This window comes from Oncorhynchus mykiss, chromosome 7 (assembly GCF_013265735.2).
Source record: "Oncorhynchus mykiss isolate Arlee chromosome 7, USDA_OmykA_1.1, whole genome shotgun sequence".
Classification (NCBI taxonomy): domain Eukaryota; kingdom Metazoa; phylum Chordata; class Actinopteri; order Salmoniformes; family Salmonidae; genus Oncorhynchus; species Oncorhynchus mykiss.
In genome coordinates, this window is record NC_048571.1 from 77,284,029 (window position 1) to 77,307,169 (window position 23,141).

At 43.9% G+C, this 23,141-nt stretch overlaps 1 protein-coding gene and 1 long non-coding RNA gene across 2 annotated transcripts; one reads left to right on the plus strand and one right to left on the minus strand.

Moving 5' to 3' along the window:
• The first annotated feature begins 4,042 nt into the window (after positions 1-4,042).
• On the plus strand, positions 4,043-23,073 carry LOC110528535 (stathmin-3). Its single transcript, XM_021610648.2, has 5 exons — positions 4,043-4,171; positions 19,436-19,531; positions 19,859-20,034; positions 20,216-20,407; positions 21,070-23,073. The coding sequence occupies exons 1-5, from the start codon at positions 4,153-4,155 to the stop codon at positions 21,127-21,129; spliced, it is 543 nt and encodes a 180-aa protein (XP_021466323.1). The 5' UTR covers positions 4,043-4,152; the 3' UTR covers positions 21,130-23,073.
• On the minus strand, positions 17,432-20,291 carry LOC118965318. Its single transcript, XR_005052674.1, has 3 exons — positions 20,188-20,291; positions 19,843-20,014; positions 17,432-17,937 (listed from the first exon to the last, which is right to left on the minus strand). It is a non-coding gene; the product is annotated as an uncharacterized LOC118965318 (long non-coding RNA).
• Positions 23,074-23,141: the final 68 nt, after the last annotated feature.

A 23,141-nucleotide genomic window follows, 5' to 3' on the forward strand; every position in this document is an offset into this window, starting at 1 on the left:
AATGTATCCAACAAACTGTTAAGTATTTAGGCCATGTGATTACACCAGGGGGCAGGAGTCTGGCTACGGACAGGGTTCCTAAACCAAGTACAAAATAACAGATGTTGTCACTGCTGGGAATGACAGGCTATTGTAGAGTGTGGTTAATTGATTACTCTGAAATTGTCAAAATTCTCTCTGATCTCATTCATTTGAAACCCTTGGCCATGGGGATCAGTTTGAGTGCACTAAAGATGGTGAAAAAGCGCTAATTCGGCTTAAACGGGCACTCCCGTTGTCACCTTGTTTGGGGTTATCTGATCACTCCAAACCTTTCCATTTGTTCGTTTCAGAAAATAATGGGTTTATGTAATCGGTACTGACACAAACTGTGGTAAGATGAGACCTGTTGGTTTCTACTGGAAACGTTTCCACACTGCTCCCCTGCCTCCGCTCTGTGGCGGCAGCAACGGAGGCAGTGTTGTCCTGTGCTGACATTGTAGCTATGCGGCCAATGACTGTTCATGTGCTTCATTCTGTATTTTTCCTTATCTCACAGGAAAGGACAGAACAACTCACCCCCGCAAGGCTGTTACATTGGAAGAACGTGTTGTTAACAAAGCCCCAAGTTACTCTGAAACTCTGCACTGTCTTAAACCCTGCAATCTTACTCCCCACACAGTCTGACGGTGATGCACATGACTGCAGTGAGGTGGTTGACCTCTTTTGTAAACCACGTCCTGATCTCCAAGATGGGCCAATTCCTAGCAGTGATTCAATCTATTTTGTGGATGGTTGTGCTTAACGTTCTTCTTCAGGTGATCCAGTTGCATCTTATATTGTGTGTACACCCCGCAGTATTGAGGAGGCAGCTAGACTGCCCTCCCACTTCTCTGCACAGGCAGCAGAGCTTTTTGCTCTTACAAGCGCATGTGTGTTGGGAAAAGGGAAAATCCCTCACAGTGTATGCTGACTCTCAGTACGCTTTTGGTGTCTGTAGCATATTTGGAACCCTGTGGCAACATCGTGGTTTCCTCACCTCAACTGGTAAACCAATAGCACACCATAACATGGTTAAATAACTGCTTGAAGTAGTACTCCTCTACACATGCAATTTGTAAATGTCAAATCAAATCAAATCAAATCGCACATGTGCCAAATACAACAGTTGTAGACCTTACAGCGAAAAGCCCTTAAACAACAATGCAGTTTTAAGAAAAAATAAGTGTTAATAAAAAATAGATGAGTAAAAAATAAGAAATAGATAAAGACAGCCGTAAAGTAACAGTAGCGAGGCTATATACAGGGGCTACCGGTGCAGAGTCAATGTGCGGGGTTACAGGTTAGTCGAGATAATTTCGGTAATATGTACATGTACTGTAGGTAAAGTGACTATGCATAGATAACAAACAGAGAGTAGCAGCCGAGTAAAAGGGGGGGGGGGAATGCAAATAGTCTGGGTAGCCATTTGATTAGCTGTTCAGGAGTCTCATTGGGGGTAGAAGCTGTTAAGATGCCTCTTGGACCTAGACTTGGCGCTCCAGTACCGCTTGCCGGTAGCAGAGAGAACAGTCTATGACTAGGGTGGCTGGAGTCTTTGACCATTTTTAGGGCCTTCCTCTGACTGCCTGGTATAGAGGTCCTGGATGGCAGGAAGCTTGGCTCCAGTGACATACTGGGCCGTACGCAGTACCCTCTGTAGTGCCTTGCGGCCGTAGGCCGAGCAGTTGCCATACCAGGCAGTGATGCAAGTCAGAATGCTCTCGATGGTGCAGCTGTATAACTTTTTGAGGATCTGAGGTCTCATAGCAAATCTTTTCAGTCTCCTGAGGGGGAATAGGCTTTGTCGTGCCCTCTACACAACTGTCTTGATGTGTTTGGACCATGTTAGTTTGTTAGGGATGTGGACACCAAAGAACTTGAAGCTCTCAAACTGCTCCACTACAGCCCTGTTAATGAGAATGGGGGAGTGCTCGGTCCTCCTTTTCCTGTAGTCCACAATCATCTCCTTTGTCTTGATCACGTTGAGGGAGAGGTTGTTATCCTGGCATCACATGGCCAGGTCTCTGACTTCCTCCCTATTGGCTGTCTCATCGTTGTCGGTGATCAGGCTTACCACTGTTGTGTTGTCGGCAAACTTAATGATGGTGTTGGAGTCGAGCCTGGCCATGCAGTCATGAGTGTACAGGGAGTACAGGAGGTGACTGAGCAATCACCCCTGAGGGGCCCCCGTGTTGAGGATCAGCGTCGCGGATGTGTTGCTACCTACCCTTACCATCTGGGGGGCGGCCCATCAGGAAGTCCAAGATCCAGTTGCAGAGGGAGGTGTTTAGTCCCAGGGTCTTTACTTAGTTATAAGCTTTGAGGACACTATGGTGTTGAATGCTGAGCTGTAGTCAATGAATAGCATTCTCACATAGATGTTCCTTTTGTCCAGGTGGGAAAGGGCAGTGTGGAGTGCAATAGAGATTGCATCATCTGTGGATCTGTTGGGGCGGTATGCAAATTGGAGTGGGTCTAGGGTTTCTGGCATAATGGTGTTGATGTGAGCCATGACCAGCCTTTCAAAGCACTTCATGGCTACAGACGTGAGTGCTGTGAGTCAGTAGTCATTTAGGCAGGTTGCCTTAGTGTTCTTGGGCACAGGGACTATGGTGGTCTGCTTGAAACATGTTGATATTACAGACAGGTTGAAAATGTCAGTGAAGACACTTTCCAGTTTGTCAGCGCATGCTCGAGTACACATCCTGGTAATCCGTCTGGCCCTGCGGCCTTGTGAATGTTGACCTGTTTAAAGATCTTACTCACATCGGCTACGGAGCGTGTGGTCACAGTCTTCTGGAACAGCTGATACTCTCATGCATGCTTCAGTGTTGCTTGCCTCGAAGCGAGCATAGAAGTAATTTAAATAGTCTGGTAGGCTTGCGTCACTGGTCAGCTCACGGCTGTGCCTCCCTTTGTAGTCTGTAATAGTTTGCAAACCCTGCCACATCCGACGAGTGTCCGACACGTTTTTCTGACAGTGATGATGTTTTGCTTATAATGTGATTTCATTGGTGTGAAGCCAAATCCAAACTGGCCTCTCCTGTTTGGCTAACTCTGATATATTTTTATTCAGGGAGGCCAAATGCTTGCTGGCATCAATCATACAAATGCTCTAGCGCCAACATACTCTTTTGTTTCAGCAAGCGGTATTGGAGCACATCTAGGTCCATGAGGCTTCTAAACAGCTTCTTCCCCTAAGCCATGACACTCTAATCAAATGGCTACCCAGACTATGGCTACCCAGACCCCCCCCCCCCCTCTTTCACACTGCTGCTGCTCTATGTTATTATCTATACATTGTCACTCTAATAACTCTACCTACATGTACCTCGATTAACCGGTGCCCCCGCACATTGACTCTGTACTAGTAGCCCCTGTATATAGCCTCGCTATTGTTATTTTACTGCAGCTCTAAAATTATTTGTTACTTTTATTTCTTGTTCTTTTAGGTATTTTTCTAAAAACTGCATTGGTTAAGGGCTTTCTAAGTAACCTTTTCACTTTTCACTTGTGACTGTCTCCACCCCCCTCCAGGTGTCACCCATCTTATTTTTTATTACCCGTTTTTTTCTCCCCAATTTCATGGTTTCCAATTGGTAGTTACAGTCTTGTCTCATCGCTGCAACTGCTGTACGGACTCGGGAGAGGCGAAGGTTGAGAGCCACGCGTCCTCCGAAACACAACCCAACCAAGCCACACTGCTTCTTGACACAATGTACATCCAACCCGGATGTGTCGGAGGAAACACCGTACACCTGGCGACCTGGTCAGGTGCGTCGCCCCATGTCAGAGATAAATCCACTTAAATCACTGTAGATGAAGCGGAGGAGACGTGGATTGTGTATGTGTGCCATTCAGTGGGGGAATGGGCAAGACAAAATATTTACTGTATGTGCCTTTGAACAGGGTATGGTATGTGCCCCCCCACCCCGGCAGGTTGCAGCAGCCCCTAGTGCTGAACCGGCTGCACAATGTTAACGCAGCCACGCAGAAAAGCTTGTGCACTGCGCCACTCGTGGGCAGATATATACACTCAGCCCTCTGTCTCTCCTTCTCCTCCTCCTCGCTCACATTCTCTCTTCTCCTCTATCAGGCAACATCCTGCTCTCGCCTCCATCTCCAGCAACCATGTCCAGCACTGTATCAGGTAAGGCATATGTTACAACCTATCGTTTATAAAAGGGGGGGGTATGTATTTATCAGATAAAATCCTTCTGTTGTATGTTTTAGATGGAATATCTAGATGTTATGGGAGATGCGCTGATGGTTGGGGTGTATTTTGATTGCTCAAATAGCTTCTTCATTTTATATGTCTTTTTTTTTTTTTTTTTACATGTAAAATAGATCTTCAGAGCATGTTTTGTTTGATCTAATGTCTGGCCACATCAAAATCTAGGTTTCGCATTTGTTTCATTTGAGTGCTTCTAACGGTCGTATGTTGAAACTGAGTATGTTTCTCTAAAATGACTTTGTGTGGATTATTTCAGGGGATCAGATGGTTTCCATTTGTGATTAGAGATCTCAGGGATTTACATCTAGTCATACCAAGGGCTGCGTCTCAATTGGTACCTTATTCCTTATGTAATGCACTACCTTTGACTAGGGCCCCAGGGGGAACTGAGGGGCCATTTGTGACACAGCCAAGGTGTGCCTGCTGGTAAAATGCCGGCTTGATGACGCAGATCTGAAAAAAGGAATCTCACATTGTGTCTTGCAGTGCACGCAGCAGATTATACAGTTCAAATTCTAGGTCCTATACAGTTCATTATATAGGAATCACCAGGGGTGTAAACCTCTGACAAAACTATGGTACAGTATCGGATACAAAATATTATATTGAATTCATCTGATTTGATATAGTTTGATACTGACCTTTATTTGCTAATCCCTCTTTTGATGGCGTTCATGATCATGACATTTCACTTTTGTGTGTGTGTGTGTGTGTGTGTGTGTGTGTGTGTGTGTGTGTGTGTGTGTGTGTGTGTGTGTGTGTGGGGGGGGGGGGAGGGGGGGGGGGGCACCCTAACCCTAACCCTAACCCTAACCCTAACCCTAGTGTATGAATTGTCTTTGAAAGGCCTAATGGTTTAAGTTGGCATGTGGGTAATTTGCAGTGATCTCTGACATGATTACCCCATCCAATTAGACATGTACATAGGATGTCAGTTCAGTTGGATGTCATATACATTTTCAGCCCTAAAAGTTAAATCCAACATTTCTGTTATTATGAATTGTAATTTGCAACCTTATATTTAAAATACAAACATTTTCCTTAACTATTGATGGTCTATTGCAACCCCCATGGGCCACCGAATTAACACGAGGGATATTAACCAGCGCTAACTCAGTGTTCCATGCTCTGTGCAGCTTCTTTAGGTCTTGTCCTTCCATTCATCTGTTCACACAGATTAGTCTCATCTCTGTCTGAACATTGACCTACAGTATAATTAGCTCCACGCTTGATTGAGGAAAAAGACAATAGGCACCTCATTGACAACAGCTATAGGATCTGGAAGCATCATTCCCCATGCATCCAGCTAAAAGTCAGGCAGATTAACAACCATACTAATTTCACCACTTTTTCATCAAAGAATAACAGTTCTCTGCACAGGTATTACTGATGAAGTATATATACAGCACGGGAAAAAGTAGTAAACATTTTATGGCAATGTGGATTATCATCCTTTCTTGTCATTACTGTTGTTACAGTGTCAAAAGAATGTCTCAAGTAACCGTTTACATAACAATATCCTGTCAGTCAATAATGTATTTTGTGGGAGTATGGTGTTATCCTAACCGCTGCGCTCTCAAAGCTTCAGGGTGGTTGTACGAGGCTAGTATACTGTACGTTCACATTAGTGATCTTTTAGCTAAAACCATGGTAAATATACATTTTAAATCCTGTTAATAGGACGTTCATAGTATCCGTTTATGAAATTGAAGCGTTTGATCAACGTAAATCCCCAAAAATCGCTAAAACATTTATTTGCAGAAACCCAGTGAATTATGCATTTGCTCATAGCCTATGGCCCTAGTGGCCTAGCACTGATCATTCAGCTAGAGATACTCCTTTTGTGGTTTGAACCTGTTCTCAAACACACAGATTGTTATATGCTACTGGTTAAACACATCTCTATCACACAGTAGGGAGTCAAAAGGAAAGACTATAGGAGAAAAGAGATGCATGTGAATGTGTCTAATTTATGCCCAGATTGTCGAGCAAGACAAGAGTTCACATTCTGAAAATGAATCACTGAAACATTTCCTTAATCTCCTAAACAGGCCTTGAAATATGTCAGTTATATTTTCAACCTGAAAATGGGTTGTGATTAGATAGAGTGCAGCAACGGCCGGAAGGGACTTTTCGTGGCAGGTTAGGAGAGCAGCTTAGCTAATGCAATTAAAATTGTATGACTGCCTTAATTTCACTGGACCCCTGGAAGAGCAGCTACTGCCTTGGCAGGAACTAATGGAGATCCATAATAAATACAAATACAAACCCTATGTTATATCTGCTCCTGCCACACCCTCTACTGCTCATCCTGTGTCTCCTTGACCTGCCACCACTCCCCCAGTACTCTCTCCCTCTCTCTCTGTGTGTGTGTGATTGTGTGGGCGGAGACAGGTGTGCTGGAGTCACAGCAGATCCCCACCAGCTGCAACCTGTTCCATAATCAAGACCTCTACAAATACTTAGTCCTGCCACTTCCACACTGCCAGATCGTAATCTCTGCTCAGTCAGTCTAAGTTTCTAGCCGTTTGTTACTATTTAGATCCTGTTATCCTGTTGTGCCTGTTTTCCTTGCCTGACACGGTTTTCCTCTCCGCTACAGTCCTGCCCCGCTACTTTGGTCCCTGTATCCAGTCCCATATTGATTCCCCTCCGGACCTGCTTACCCTGTCCCAACCCCTCCCCCTCCAGCCTCAGCCAACCTGGTTTCCTGCAACCCGCCTGAGCTTCCCCTGGCCTGCACTCCATCTTCCCCCTGTGTTTCAATAAATACCTTGGTTACTTCATCCCAGTCTCCTCGTCTGAGTCTGCTCTTGGGTTTCTCTGTTCCACTCCGTGTAACACACTAACCCTTTTCCTAACCTTAACCCCAGTCTCCTAACCTGCTACGTTAATTCTCCTAACCTGCTGAGTACGTTCTCTTAACCTCCTAAAAAGTAAATTCTGGTCATGGTAAATTCTGGTCAACCTAGTCAGCACCCTGAAAATGACCTGGTATACAAGGCGGCCATTTTGAAGTATTTTCGGGGAATAATGACTTACAGCTCACACAGTAGGTGTCTCGTTAGGCGTTCACTTTTTTCACATTAGGTACATAACAATATACAGTATGTCATAGATCCATAGGCATCTCAGCTCATCATTGAGAGAGAGAGAGAGAGAGACAGGTGTAGTCTGTTTAGTCTCTCTCTCTCTCTCTCTCTCACTCTTTGTAATATACAGTGAAGGCTGCAGATGGGCAATCTGCAGTGAAATGACATGTTTTCGGCCTGGGGCTGAGAGGCTGGATATGATTCACCACTATGTCCTCTGCAGCTCAGATCTGTTTTAATAGAGCTCACAGAGGTAACAATATATACAGCTTAGTTCTGTTTTAATAGAGCTCACAGAGGTAACAATATATACAGCTTAGTTCTGTTTTAATAGAGCTCACAGAGGTAACAATATATACAGCTTAGTTCTGTTTTAATAGAGCTCACAGAGGTAACAATATATACAGCTTAGTTCTGTTTTAATAGAGCTCACAGAGGTAACAATATATACAGCTTAGTTCTGTTTTAATAGAGCTCACAGAGGTAACAATATATACAGCTTAGTTCTGTTTTAATAGAGCTCACAGAGGTAACAATATACAGCTTAGTTTTGTTTTAATAGAGCTCACAGAGGTAACAATATACAGCTTATATACAATATACAGCTCAGAGGTAATAATATGGCTGTATCAGTCCAAGGTTTTTACCTGTCTAGAGAGGGGTCATTTTTCAGCCATAGAGCCATGATGTTTCTCCACTCCGTTTCATAGATAGCTGACCACAGGGACTGATGTATGAAGATGTCACGCCCTGACCATAGTTTGCTTTGTATGTTGTGTTTGGTCAGGGTGTGATCTGAGTTGGCATTCTATGTTGTATGTCTAGTTTGTCTGTTTCTGTGTTTGGCCTGATATGGTTCTCAATCAGAGGCAGGTGTTAGTCATTGTCTCTGATTGGGAACCATATTTTCAGGTAGCCTGTTTTGTCATTGTGGGTTGTGGGTGATTGTCTTATGTTAGTTGCTTGTGTCAGCACATTTGGTATATAGCTTCACGGTTGTTGTTCATTTCTTGTTTTGTTCAGTTTACTTCTTGTTTTCGTCATCCATTAAAATGATGCATTAGGCCTCCCGGGTGGCGCAGTGGTTAAGGGCGCTGTACTGCAGCGCCAGCTGTGCCATCAGAGTCCCTGGGTTCGCGCCCAGGCTCTGTCGTAACCGGCCGCGACCGGGAGGTCCGTGGGGCAACGCACAATTGGCCTAGCGTCGCCCAGGTTAGGGAGGGCTTGGTCGGTAGGGGTGTCCTTGTCTCATCGCGCACCAGCGACTCCTGTGGCGGGCTGGGCGCAGTGTGCGCTAGCCAAGGTGGCCAGGTGCACGGTGTTTCCTCCGGCGCATTGGTGCGGCTGGCTTCCGGGTTGGATGCGTGCTGTGTTAATTAAGAAGCAGTGCGGCTTGGTTGGGTTGTGTATCGGAGGACGCATGACTTTCAACCTTCGTCTCTCCCGAGCCCGTACGGGAGTTGTAGCGATGAGACAAGATAGTAGCTACTACAACAATTGGATACCACGAAATTGGGGAGAAAAAGGGGGTAAAATTCAAAAAAAAAAAAAAGTATATATATATATATATGATGCATTCACACCACGCTGCGATTTGGTCTGCTTCTTACGACGATCGTGACAGAATCACCCACCACAAAAGGACCAAGCGGCGTGGTAACGGGCAGCAGCAGCAGCAGCAATGTCAGGATTTCTGGACATGGGAGCGAGATCTGGACTGTGTCACTACTTGGGAGGAGATAGACAGGTGGGCGGTCAACCCAGGGAGAGTCCTGGACCCCGCCTGGAGCAGTGTGAGGAGGGATACCGGCGAATGGAGTCAGCACGGCGGCTTGGTAGGAAGCCCGAGAGGCAGCCCCAAAAATGTATTGGGGGGGGTGGCGAAGCCAGGTAGGAGACCTGCTCCAACTCCCCGTGCTTACCGCTCTCCGGTGCGGGTGCATAGCCTGGTGCGGTACATTCCAGCTCCTCGTATCGGCCGGGCTAGAGTGGGCATCGAGCCAGGTGCCATGGAGCTGGCTCTACGCATCTGGTCTCCAGTGCGTCTCCTTGGGCCAGCCTTGTGCATGGTGTCCCCGGTTCGCCAGCACAGCCCAGGCCAGTGCTGGCTATTCCACCTCGCCGCACTGGCCTGGCTACCGGGAGCATGCAACCAGGTAAGGTTGGGCAGGCTCGGTGCTCAAGAGCTCCAGTGCGCCTGCATGGTCCGGTCTATCCAGTGCCACCTCCACGCACCAGCCCTAACGGTGGCAGCCCCCCGCACCAGGCTGTCTCTCCGTCTTCTGCCTACAGGTGCTCCCGTCTGTCCAGCGTTGCTAGAGTCTCCCGTCTGTCCAGCGCTGCTAGAGTCTCCCGTCTGTCCAGCGCTGCTAGAGTCTCCCGTCTGTCCAGCGCTGCTAGAGTCTCCCGTCTGTCCAGCGCTGCTAGAGTCTCCCGTCTGTCCAGCGCTGCTAGAGTCTCCCGTCTGTCCAGCGCTGCTAGAGTCTCCCGTCTGTCCAGCGCTACTAGAGCCGCCAGTCTGTCCTGAGCCATCAGCCAGCCAGGAGCTGCCAGAGCCGTCAGCCAACCAGGAGCTGCCAGAGCCGTCAGCCAGCCAGGAGCTGCCAGAGCCGCCAGCCAGCCAGGAGCTGCCAGAGCCGCCAGCCAGCCAGGAGCTGCCAGAGCCGCCAGCCAGCCAGGAACTGCCAGAGCCGCCAGTCAGCCAGGCGCTGCCGGAATCCCCCGTCCATTCGGGACCCATGTCTAGGGTCCCCAGTCCAATGTCGGTGGCGAGGGTCGCTGCTTTAAAGAGGCCTAGGAGGCCACAGAAGCAGACTAAGACTATGGTGGAGTGGGGTCCACGTCCAGCGCCAGAGGACCCCCGCGAACAGATGCCCACCCAGACCCTCCCCCTATGGGGGGGGGGGGGGGGGGGGGTACTGTCACGCCCTGACCATAGTTTGCTTTGTATGTTTATATGTTTTGTTTGGTCAGGGTGTGATCTGAGTGGGCATTCTATGTTGTATGTCTAGTTTGTCTGTTTCTGTTTTTGGCCTGATATGGTTCTCAATCAGAGGCAGGTGTTAGTCATTGTCTCTGATTGGGAACAATATTTAGGTAGCCTGTTTTGTCGTTGTGGGTGATTGTCTATGTTAGTTGCTTGTGTCAGCACATTTGGTATATAGCTTCACGGTCATTGTTCATTTATTGTTTTGTTCAGTTTACTTTGTGTTTTCGTCATCCATTAAAATGATGCATTCACACCACGCTGCGCTTTGGTCCGCTTCTTACGACGATCGTGACAGAAGATAAAACCATGATCCATCTCTGTGGAGGTACTGAACATTTGGTCCTGTCAGAAGCTGCCCTCTGGTATTCTAGGGTACAATTCTAGAATTTTTGTGCATGCTACCCCCTCTCCACACGTATGCATGCACACATGCAAGAACACCCTAATCCTAAAATTAATCCTAGCTCCTAACACTAGCTCCTGTCCTTAAAATTAATCCTAGCTCCTAACCCTAGCTCCTGACCTTAAAATTAATCCTAGCTCCTAACACTAGCTCCTGTCCTTAAAATTAATCCTAGCTCCTAACCCTAGCTCCTGACCCTAAAATTAATCCTAGCTCCTAACCCTAGCTCCTGACCCTAAACTTAACCCTAGCTCCTGACCCTAAAATTAATCCTAGCTCCTAACCCTAGCTCCTAACCCTAGCTTCTAACCCTAAAATTAACCCTAACACACACACACACACGCACAAGCAAACACATATACACATCTTTTCCTGAGTGGGTCTAATGTGCATCGTACTCAGCCGAGCGTGTCAATAATTGATGATGGTGCCTGTGAGGATGCCCTTTATCCGTGATGTAAGCAAGGAACATAAAACTAGCAATCTGCTCCACTGTTATTACATCACTAGGCCATTAGCTGTAATGCATCTTGCCATCTTGATGTAATAAATGTATCACTAGCCACTTCAAACAATGCCACTTTATATAACATTTACATACCCTACATTGCTCATCTCATATGTATATACTGTACTCTATACCATCTACTGCATCTTGCCTATGCCGTTCTGCCATCACTCATTCATATATTTTTATGTCCATATTCTTATTCATTCCTTTACACTTGTGTGTATAAGGTAGTTGTTGTGAAATTGTTAGGTTAGATTACTTGTTAGATATTACTGCATGGTCGGAACTAGAAGCACAAGCATTTCGCTACACTCGCATTAACATCTGTTAACCATGTGTATGTGACAAATAAAATTTGATTTGATTTGTATATCTAAATAGCTTTATGTATGTATTGATGATGATTGAATGTTGTGTCTAGGGTTGATCCCACCTTGAGTTGAACAATTGTTGTCCAAGGTCCTTTTGGGACTTTATCCCGCTCTCTTGTCCCACGCACTTTCATTTGTTAACTACAGTGCATTGCCCATTGAGAATTGTTGTGAGAAACACCCTGAAACGTCAACAAACATAGAAAAGTCTGCATTTTCACGGACGGCTCAAGCTATTTGGGGCCCAAAGCAGGATTTGAGTTAGGGTTAGATTAGAGCACAGTGTGGATTGTTTGAATAGTGGCCATGGACAGAGAGTACACACATATATATATATATATATACAGTTCTTAATTCAAGTAGTACTTGGGAGAGCGTTGGACTAGTAACCGAAAGGTTGCAAGTTCAAATCCCCGAGCTGACAAGGTACAAATCTGCCGTTCTGCCCCTGAACAGGCAGTTAACCCACTGTTCCTAGGCCGTCATTGAAAATAAGAATTTGTTCTTAACTGACTTGCCTAGTTAAATAAAAGGTAAAATAAAATAAATAAATAAATAAATGAACCATGTAATGACAATACTTGACACACTACTGCTATTCTCAGTTTATTATCTATGCATAGTCACTTTAACTCTACCTACATGTACATATTACCTCAATTACCTCAACTAACCGGTGGCCCAGCACATTGACTCTGTACCGGCACCCCCTGTATAAAGCCTCCCTATTGTTATTTTTTTCTTGCATTTCACTGTAAGGTGATACCTGTTGTATTCGGCGCATGTGACAAATAACATTTGATTTGATTTGACTTGTATGTGGTATGATTTGAATAATGAATGACGAATCAGAATGAAGAAACTGATAAATAGATTCGTCAGTGAAAAGAGGCCCTTGAATAGCCCGATAGCCAGGTGTTATTGTTGGGGCACAGTACTAGAGGTAGACCACAGCCTCAGGGTGTTCTGTCTATGCCTGCTGCTTCAGACATGGCCTCCTCTAGCTGATATAGAGAACCTGTTCCCTGCCTAGCAGCCAGAGATGCCATCTTGGCAGCACACTGTGATTGTAGAAATTTTTAGGAGCACTGAACTCACAGACACACAAGCTACCCCTCCACTCTCTCTCTATCTAGCTCTCTCTCTCGCTCTCCCTCTCTCTCGCTCTAGCTCTCTCACTCACTCGAATGCACACACACACCCTCCCGTCTCTGAGCTGCTGATTTGAGTACTCCTGCTGCAGTGAGTGGAGAGAAAGGGAGGGTTGGGTTGGGTTTGCACTCTGCCTAGCTAAGACTGCGATTTCCAGAGTGCCTTGCTGCCGCCCACGCCCATCAGACATCTACCCGCAGTGACAATGCTTTCAACTCGGCACAGCACGAACCCACTGACCCACATACTGTGTCGCCCGGGAAACGGTGCCTGTGTGTGCCATTGTCTGATTACATCCGCCTCTATTAAATTACCTGGGGTGTCTGTGAGAATTTACGAACATGCATTCAATGATAAAAAAGTACATTCATCTAAGTATACGGTTTCTTAAAGCAGGAAGACTGTTCCTTTGGACTCCTGCTAGATAACACCTGCCTGGATTTGATTATAAGGTTCATTGTGTCATCCTAACATTTCTCTATGACTGCTGCCTGACTGTGTCCAACACCTAACAACAACAAAAAAGTCAAACAATGAGGATGCACTCTGCATATTTTCACAACATTATTTTGATATGAGGAAATCTCTGTGGCTTCCCCCTCCCAAGGCAGGCTACATACCAACACAATGACTGGATCTTTGCGGTATTTTAGATTGTTTAGATGTTGTTTAGATATGATTCATTTGGATAAAGTGATATTTTGGGGAGAGGAAATGAGTAATACACATGCATAACAATTACCTCTATAAAGGTGATATAAACGCTAGAAGCTGGTTTCATTAGCATAGTGTTTGTTGTACATTCAGATAAGATGTGCTGTTCATACTCTACTGGGGTGATTTCTGTTCATACAGCGTCATGACTCATTTCAGAGAAAAGCTAACGTTTGTGTCAGTTGTGGGCCTACCAGTATGTCCAGATCTAACACTGTGTTGTATACACAAAAATAATGGTTCTAAACAGTACCAGATAGGGGTTATTTGGCTTATAAACATTGTTTAACCTTTTTTTGGTGCTATATAGAACCCTTTTTAAAAAGCTCTATAAAGAACCATGCTCATAAGGTTCTAAATGGAACCTGTATGGTGCTACAAAAAAATGTAAAACTTTCCTAAGGTTCTATAATGAACCATTAAATAAGATTTTATTAAGCACCAAAAATGGGTTCTACTATGGTTACAACCCTGATTGGGGCTATATAGAACACTTTTTTGAGTTCTTTATAGAACCTTTATAGAGAATGTTTTTTTATACCTTTATTTACCTAGGCAAGTCAGTTAAGAACAAATTGTTTATTTTCAATCACGGCCTAGGAACAGTGGGTTAACTGCCTTGTTCAGGGGCAGAATGACAGATTCAGCTCGGGGATTCAAACTTGCAACCTTTTGGTTACTAGTCCAACGCTCTAACCACTAGGCTACGCTGCCGCCCCAGGTTATATAACAGACCTTTCTCAATCTGATAGGTTCTTTGTGGATCCTTTTGAAGAATCATACAGTTCTTTTTTTTATTCTAGTCAGCCATTTTACATTGTTAAAATTATTATTGTGTTAATTCACAAGTTGCGTTGTTCTGTGAAGGGAGTAGTACAGTTGTGGCCAAAAGTTTTGAGAATGACATGTGTCTTTAGATATTTTTGTTAGATGTTACTATGGAATACTGAAGTATAATTACAAGTATTTCATAAGTGTCAATGGCTTTTATTGACAATTACATGAAGTTGATGCAAAGAGTCAATATTTGCAGTGTTGACCCTTCTTTTTCAAGACCTCTGCAATCAGCCCTGACATGCTGTCAATTAACTTCTGGGCCACTGATGGCAGCCCATTCTTGCATAATCAATGCTTGGAGTTTGTCAGAATATGTGGGTTTTGTTTGTCCACCCGCCTCTTGAAGATTGACCACAAGTTCTCAATGGGATTAAAGGTCTGGGGAGTTTCCTGGCCATGGACCTAAAATATCTATGCTTTATTCCCCGAGCCACTTAGTTATCACTTTTGCCTTATGGAAAGGTGCTCCATCATGCTGGAAAAGGCATTGTTCATCACCAAACTGTTCCTGGATGGTTGGGAGAAGTTTCTCTCGGAGGATGTGTTGGTACCATTCTTTATTCATGGCTGTGTTCTTAGGCAAAACTGTGAGTGAGCCCACTCCCTTGGCTGAGAAGCAACCCCACACATGAATGGTCTCAGGATGCTTTACTGTTGGCATGACACAGTTCTGATGGTAGCGCTCACCTTGTCTTCTCCGGACAAGCTTTTTTCCAGATGCCCCAAACAATCGGAAATGGGATTCATCAGAGAAAATTACATTACCCCAGTCCTCAGCAGTCCTATCCCTGTACCTTTTGCAGAATATCAGTCTGTCCCTGATGTTTTTCCTGGAGAGAAGTGGCTTCTTTCCTTTCCTTCTTGACACCAGGCCATCCTCCAAAAGTCTTCGCCTCACTGTGCGTGCAGATGCACTCACACCTGCCTGCTGCCATTCCTGAGCAAGCTCTGTACTGGTGTTGCCCCGATCCCGCAGCTGAATCAACTTTAGGAGAAGGTCCTGGCGCTTGCTGGACTTTCTTGGGCGCCCTGAAGCCTTCTTCACAACAATTGAACCTCTCCTTGAAGTTCTTGATGATCCGATAAATGGTTGATTTAGGTGCAATCTTACTGGCAGCAATATCCTTGCCTGTGAAGCTCTTTTTGTGCAAAGCAATGATGACGGCTCGTGTTTCCTTGCAGGTAACCATGCTTGACAGAGGAATAACAATGATTCCAAGCACTACACTCTTTTTGAAGCTTCCAGTCTGTTATTCGAACTCAATCAGCATGACAGAGTGATCTCCAGCCTTATCCTTGTCAACACTCACACCTGTGTTAATGAGAGAATCACTGATATGATGTCAGCTGGTCCTTTTGTGGCAGGGCTGAAATGCAGTGGAATTTTTTGGGGGGGATTCAGTTCATTTTCATGGCAAAGAGGGACTTTGCAATTAATTGCAATTCATCTGATCACTCTTCATAACATTCTGGAGTTTATGCAAATTGTCATCATACAAACTGAGGCTTCAGACTTTGTGAAAATTAATATTTGTGTCATTCTCGACTGTACACAGCGTTGTACGAGATCTTCAGTTTCAATTTCTCGCATGGAATAGCCTTCATTTTTCAGAACAAGAATAGACTGACGAGTTTCAGTTCCTTGTTTCTGGCCATTTTGAGCCTGTAATCAAACTCACAAATGCTGATGCTCCAGATACTCAACTAGTCTAAAAAAGGCCAATTGTATTGCCTCTTTAATCCGAACAACAATTTTCAGCTGTTTAAACATAATTACAAAAGGGTTTTCTAACAATCAATTAGCCTTTTAAAATGATAAACCTGGATTAGCTAACACAACATGCCCTTGGAACACAGGAGTGATGGTTGCTGATAATGGACCTATGTACGCCTATGTAGATATTCCATAAAAAATCAGCCGTTTCCAGCTACAATAGTCATTTACAACATTAATAATGTCTACACTGTATTTCTAATCAATTTGATGTTATTTTGCACACAATGTATATAGACTCTCTTTTTTTTCTACTGTGTTATTGACTTGTTAATTGTTTACTCCATGTGTAACTCTGTGTTGTCTGTTCACACTGCTATGCTTTATCTTGGCCAGGTGGCAGTTGCAAATGAGAACTTGTTCTCAACTAGCCTACCTGGTTAAATAAAGGTGAAATAAAATAAAATTAAATAAAATTATGGACAAAAAATTTGCTTTTCTTCTAAAAACAAGGACATTTCTAAGTGACCCCAACTAAAACTAGTAACTTAAACCCCTGTTGAAAGAGCTTGTGATACTAAAAGTCGCTGTGATAGTAAAAGTCGCTGCTACAAAGACAAATGAACTTGATGAACCTAGCCAAGTTCAGTTGTGTTGAGGCTATCCTTGCTAACATGGGAAGCCTGGCACATGCGTTTCGTGAGGGCCCTTCTGCTCATCTACACTATATAAATATTACATGAGCCAAAGCACAGTGAGTCGAGAGGGAGTAGGAGGTTTGCGGCATACAAGTATTACTTTAACGTCATTGAACTTGTAGCCTGTGCGCCAGTTTGTTTCTGCCTCAGTCAAATCCTTCATCGCTGCCCAAACATGATTTGGCATGAAAATGACAAGGGAGTTGACTAAAGCCTGAACAACTTACTTTATGTTCATTGTTGAGTTGGTTGGAAGTATTTTTTCAGCATGAACCAGTTCTATTGTCACTTACTGTCGACGACAATGGAGCAGAACCAACCGCTGACTCCAAATGTCAACATGGTTAGCGTCATTCCCAAAGCTGAATCAATACGTTTACTTGAACATCAAGATGTATATTTGTATTTATTGTGGAACCCCATTAGATGTTGCCAAGGCATCAGCTACCCTTCCTCCGGTCCAGCAACATTAAGGCAGTTTTATACAATTTTAAAAACATTACATTCACAGATTTCACAACACACTGTGTGCCCTCCGGCCCCTACTCCACCACTACCACATACTGTATCTACAGTACTAAATGCATGTGTATGTGTGTGTATAGTGCGTTATGTTATTGTGTGTGTGTGTGTGTGTGTGTGTGTGTATGATATTGTGTGTGTGTGTGTGTATATAGTGCGTATGATATTGTGTGTGTGTGTGTGTGTGTGTGTGTGTGTGTGTGTGTATAGTGTGTATAGTGTGTATGATATTGTGTGTGTGTGTGTGTGTGTATATAGTGCGTATGATATTGTGTGTGTGTGTGTGTGCAAGAGGTGTCAAGAGGTGAAACAAAATATAATTCTCTGCGGTTGTGAATAAACACTTGTTATAATTATATATTATTTACACGAGGCACAGGGTTCAGTGGAGATGCTACTGGCAGCTTGGGCTGTTTTTGTGGCAGTGCTCCCAGTAACTTGACTGAAAGGCCTCCTTAGTAAGTTGACTGAACGGCCTCCTTAGTAACTTGTCTGCACGGCCTCCTTAGTAAGTTGACTGAACGGCCTCCTTAGTAAGTTGACTGAACGGCCTCCTTAGTAACTTGTCTGCACGGCCTCCTTAGTAAGTTGACTGACGGCCTCCCTAGTAATTTGGCTGAACGTTTTTTTCTGGCAAGCTTCATCCATTTCCATTTAGAGTGGAGGGAACCTAACCCACCTGCACACACACACACGATCACACACACACACGATCACACACACACACACACATCACAGTCCCAGTGGGTGGAGTTAAAACCAGAGATAAAAGTATATGTATGAATAATTGAGAATACTTCACGTTACTGGAAGTCGGGTAAAAAAATAAATAATTTAAATGAATGAAATACCTCCTGGCATATACAGCATTCGGTAAGTAATCAGACCCATTTACTTTTTCCACATTTTGTTACGTTAAAGCCTTATTCTAAACTTTATTTTAAAAAATGTCCTCATCAATCTACACACAATACCCCAAAATAACAGAGCAAAAACAGGTTTTTAGAAATGTTTGCTAATTTATGATGAATTACAAAAGGAAATATCACATTTACATAAGTATTCAGGCCCTTTACTTGGTTGAAGCACCTTTGGCAGCGATTACAGCCTCAAGTCTTTTTGAGTATGACGCTACAAGCTTGGCACACCTGTATTTGAGGAGTTTCTCCCAGTCGATCCTGATTAGTCTTCCAGTCGATCCTGATTAGTCTCACAATCCCTGCCGCTGAAAAACATCACCACAGCATGATGCTGCCACCACCATGCTTCACCATAGGGATGGTGCCAGGTTTCCTCCAGACATGATGCTTGGCATTCAGGCCAAAGAGTTCAATCTTGTTTCTCATTCTGGAAGGTTCTATCTCCACAAAGGGACTCTGGAGCTCTGTCAGAGTGACCATTGTTTTCTTGATCACCTCCCCGACCAAGGCCCTTCACCCCGATTGCTCAGTTTGGCCCGGCGGCCAGCTCTAGGAAGAGTCTTGATGGTTCCACACTTCTTCCATTTAAGAATGATGGAGGCCACTGTGTTTTTAAGGACCTTCAATGCTGCAGACATTTTTTTGTACCCTTCCCCAGATCTGTGCCTCGATACAATCCTGTGACGGAGCTCTACGGACAATTCCTTCAACCTCATGGCTTAATTTTGCTCTGACATGCACTGTCAACTGTGGGACCTTATATAGACAGGTGTGTGCCTTTCCAAATCATGTCAAATCAATTTACCACAGGTGGACTCCAATCAAGTTCTAGAAACATCTCAAGGATGATCAGTGGAAACAGGATGCACCTGAGCTCAATTTCGAGTCTCATAGCAAAGGGTCTGAATACTTATGTAAATAAGGTGTTTTTTTTGTTTGTTTAGCTTTGTCATTATGGAGTATTGTGTGCAGATTGATGAGGGGAAAAAAATTGTTAATACATTTTTGAATAAGGCGTAACCAAATGTGTAAAAAGTTAAGGGATCTGAATATTTTCCGAATGCACTGTACAGTACAGCCTTGATTCACCATTTTACCATTAGACTGTTCACGCATACATTATCTAGTCATATGACGATATCAGCCAGTTTAGCAAATGCTAAATTACTGTGGCATTCACAATAAATTACATATGCCAATTTAAATGTAGATGTAAGGATAACCGTGGATGTCTTTTCTCGTCTCCCTGTTTTTCAGCCTACTCCGACAAGATCAAAGAGATGTCCATGCTGTCTCTGATCTGCTCCTGCTTCTACTCACAACCACACCCCAACAGCCTCTACCAATATGGAGGTTAGTAGTGAAGAGCTCTGTGTTTGTCCGTGCCCCATAGAGATTATATAAATTCTGTATGATCTCTCTATGGTCTGTCTCTCTCCACTTCTCTCTCTCTCTCTCTCCTGTCTGTCTCTCTCCTGTCTGTCTCTCTCTCCTGTCTCTCTCTCCTGTCTGTCTGTCTGTCTGTCCTCCCCTTCTCTGTCTGTCTGTCTTTCACTCTTTCTCTCTTTCTCTCTTTAAGCTGATGTGTGTTAGTACCATAGCAATGTGTACAAACAGGCCAGTAATTCTGAGTCCTGGCCGCCACAGCCTTACTGCCCTAATACCTGCTGTTCTCCACAGACATGGAGGTGAAGTCCCTGAACAAGCGGGCATCCGGCCAGGCCTTCGAGATCATCCTGAAGGCCCCTGCTGACCTCTCTCCGGACAGGCCCCAGCCCCTGCTTTCTGCTCCCAAGAAGGACCTCTCCCCGGACGAGCTCCAGAAGAGGCTGGAAGCTGCGGAGGAGAGGAGGAAGGTAAATGGAGAGCATGACAGAGAATGGGTCAACATCTCTTCTCACCCTTCGATTCTTCTCACTCTTCACAATCTCTCTCATCATCTATCCCCTTTCCTCTCGCCCCTCTCTCTTTCTCCCTCTTCACTATCATTGTCTCCTTCTCTCCCTCACCATCTCTCTCCCTCGTCTCTCTCTGCAGTCTCAGGAGGCCCTGGTGCTGAAGCAGCTAGCTGAGAAGCGGGAGCACGAGCGACAGGTGCTCCACAAGGCCCTGGAGGAGAACAACAACTTCAGCAAGATGGCCGAAGAGAAGCTTAACTACAAGATGGAGGTCAACAAAGAGAACCGCGAGGCCCAGCTGAATGCGCTGAAGCAGCGGCTCCGGGAGAAGGTAAGACACCCACTGACTGTCAATCAAAGCTATGGCCTAACTTAGAAAAAGTGTTTTGTGGGTAGAGAGTAGAGTATCCAAAACAGGATTGGAGGTGATCTTTTGTTTAGGGGTCTACTGTAATGAAAAAACAAGGAGAACTAAGGCCATAGACATGGGCATTGTGAATACTTACTGGAGGAGTGTGATGACCTAGCCGCCTTTCTGGCAACAGGAGGATATGCATTAGCATGAAATTATTAGCCTGAACGCCAGTCTGTAAATGGATGACCAGTCTGTAACTTAAATTGGCAAGGAAACAATTTAGCATTGCTGAATGCAGAAACAATCAGATCCCTCCATTCTTCACTTTTGTTTGATGGCAGTTGATGTTGAAACTCTAACCAGTGTTAGAAGAACAAAGGAAAGAAGGGCGCTGAGGAGTATTTCTCTCCACTCATACAGGAGTAATAAAAGCCTAGTTCACTAATTTGGTGGATTTTTTTATATATATATTTTTTTACTGCAGTACCCTCAACACCCCTACTTCCTGCGACTAAATTTCTGTTTAAAATATGGAAATAAAAAGAGAATAGAGAACAATGGTGGTGACTATGTAAATGACCTTCTATTGCAGTATTTTATAGCACATCTTCTCTAATTTTCACTTTGTTTCATCACAGGAAATCCATGCCGCTGAGGTCCGTAGAAACAAAGAGCTCCAAGCTGACCTCTGTGGTTGAAAACATTTTCTACAGTTTTGTCAAGAGATTCTCAACTGATGGGTTTTGGTTGGAGGAAATGCTACTTTTTAAAATGTCAATGTCTCAAAGGCTCTTGCATTGTTCAGTATGCACTGGTTTCACAAGCTAATAATTTACACAGATTGTTTCTCATCTCTGTGTGTATTTTTTTTTTTAAACGACAAACATTTTGAAATGCGATTCACAGTAGGTCAAAGGTCAGATTTACTAAACCTTTGTACCTGTGTTAAGACTGCACCTGTGAGTTCATACAAAGGAACAACATGATAACAATTGAAAAGTTATTTCTCTGACCTTTTTTTTTAACCTTTTGTTTAAAATAATTATGAATTTTTGCACTAGTGTAAATGCTTGGAAAATCTGTCTGTGTGTCAGACCTAAAAAGCTACTGTAAAAGTGTGGCATATGGTGAAATATTTGATTGTTTTGGCACATGGGGCAGGCGAGAAGAGCTGGTGTGTGTGTGTACATCTTTACTGTTTGTTTCTGTGTTGGGGATGTTGGGGATTTTGTACAGATGCTAGTTTTATGTGTGTTCATGCACACCTTTTCAGAAGGGTGTGTCTGCGCCTATGTCAGAGAGAAAGGCTGTGAGTCGATTCAAAACAATAGGTAATGTTCAATTCTCATAGGAAGTCAATGTCTACACTGCATCTGTACTGTACTGTGAGTGAATTTGTTCCACATATTTCCAAACTGTCATTATCTTGAAAAATGAGCTTGAGGTCATAACACAATCCCTAATTCTATTGCATAAGGTACTTTATGACATGGGAGCAGAGCCACGCTAAAAGTTGCCCCTGTGCTAGAGGCTTGCTCAGACCTCGTGAAACGGGATAATATACCATATTCAGCACAATCTACAGGCAAACACACTAACCTGGCCATTCATCATGTATAGTGACACCCATTGTCAGTTTGTGTAGCTGTCTTCAATCAAACTTGTAAAGTTAATCAATTGAGTGTATAAAATGGAGCATAGTCACATTTAGGCCTCAGTTCAATAAAGTTCAGTATTCACGTTGCTGTAGGTCAGGAAATGAATTAGGTTACGACACATATGTTTAATTTGCTTGAAGAGTGGCTTTCGTTCTCGCTTCAGTTTCATTTCCGAGCTACTGAAATCTCCCACACAGTCTGTTTATTTCTGAGAGTCACTCACTTGTGACTGTTGAGTAAGTACCACTGTAGGGGACTACATTGAGTAACAAGATGACTCCACGACAGAATGCTGTAGTTAGTTTGCAGTGAGTTAGAGTCAATGTGACAGAACTAGTTTTATGCAAATAAGAAGGATTATGATGTGAAATTTGGCATGTGATGTAGAGGTATCAAATGCTGACATAGCCTGAATGTATTACCAGACACACTTGCCCTTCTAGCAGCATATAGGCAGGCCTAGGTTACCCGTGCCAGGTTTCCCTATACAGTATTATACAGGGATAATGCTGGGATAATGCTGCTAAGCTTCAGTGGGGTTATGCTAGGACACAATCCCATTATGCTGGTGCTTGACTTGGTTGGTTGTCGCCTTAAGTAACCTTGACATCGTGCCAACTACTGTTTAATTATCTTTGTCTAAGATGGGTCCACCAGTCCATTATGCTTACATACACACAGTCTCTGCACATACGACTCTATGTGAATAAATCAACAATAGCTCACCTTTGATACAAGGTCAGCTGTTGTGGCTTGCATATAAAGTCTGATAAACTATAATAAAGTTGGTGATACCTTATGTTTTTATTTACATTTGTGACATTTAATAATTTACATATGTATTGTTTACAATTGTAGTAAAATATATCACCTGAGATCTGATATCATACCCTTCACACGTCTTTGAAAAATCTAGCCTGGTAAAAAAATTATGCTTCAGAATGAATTTCACTGGATCAATAAACCCTTCATGGCACGTTCAAACATTTTTGATTTTCTGGTTCATCCGAAGAGGAGCAGGGGACTGGTGCCAAATCATCAACAGGTAACGA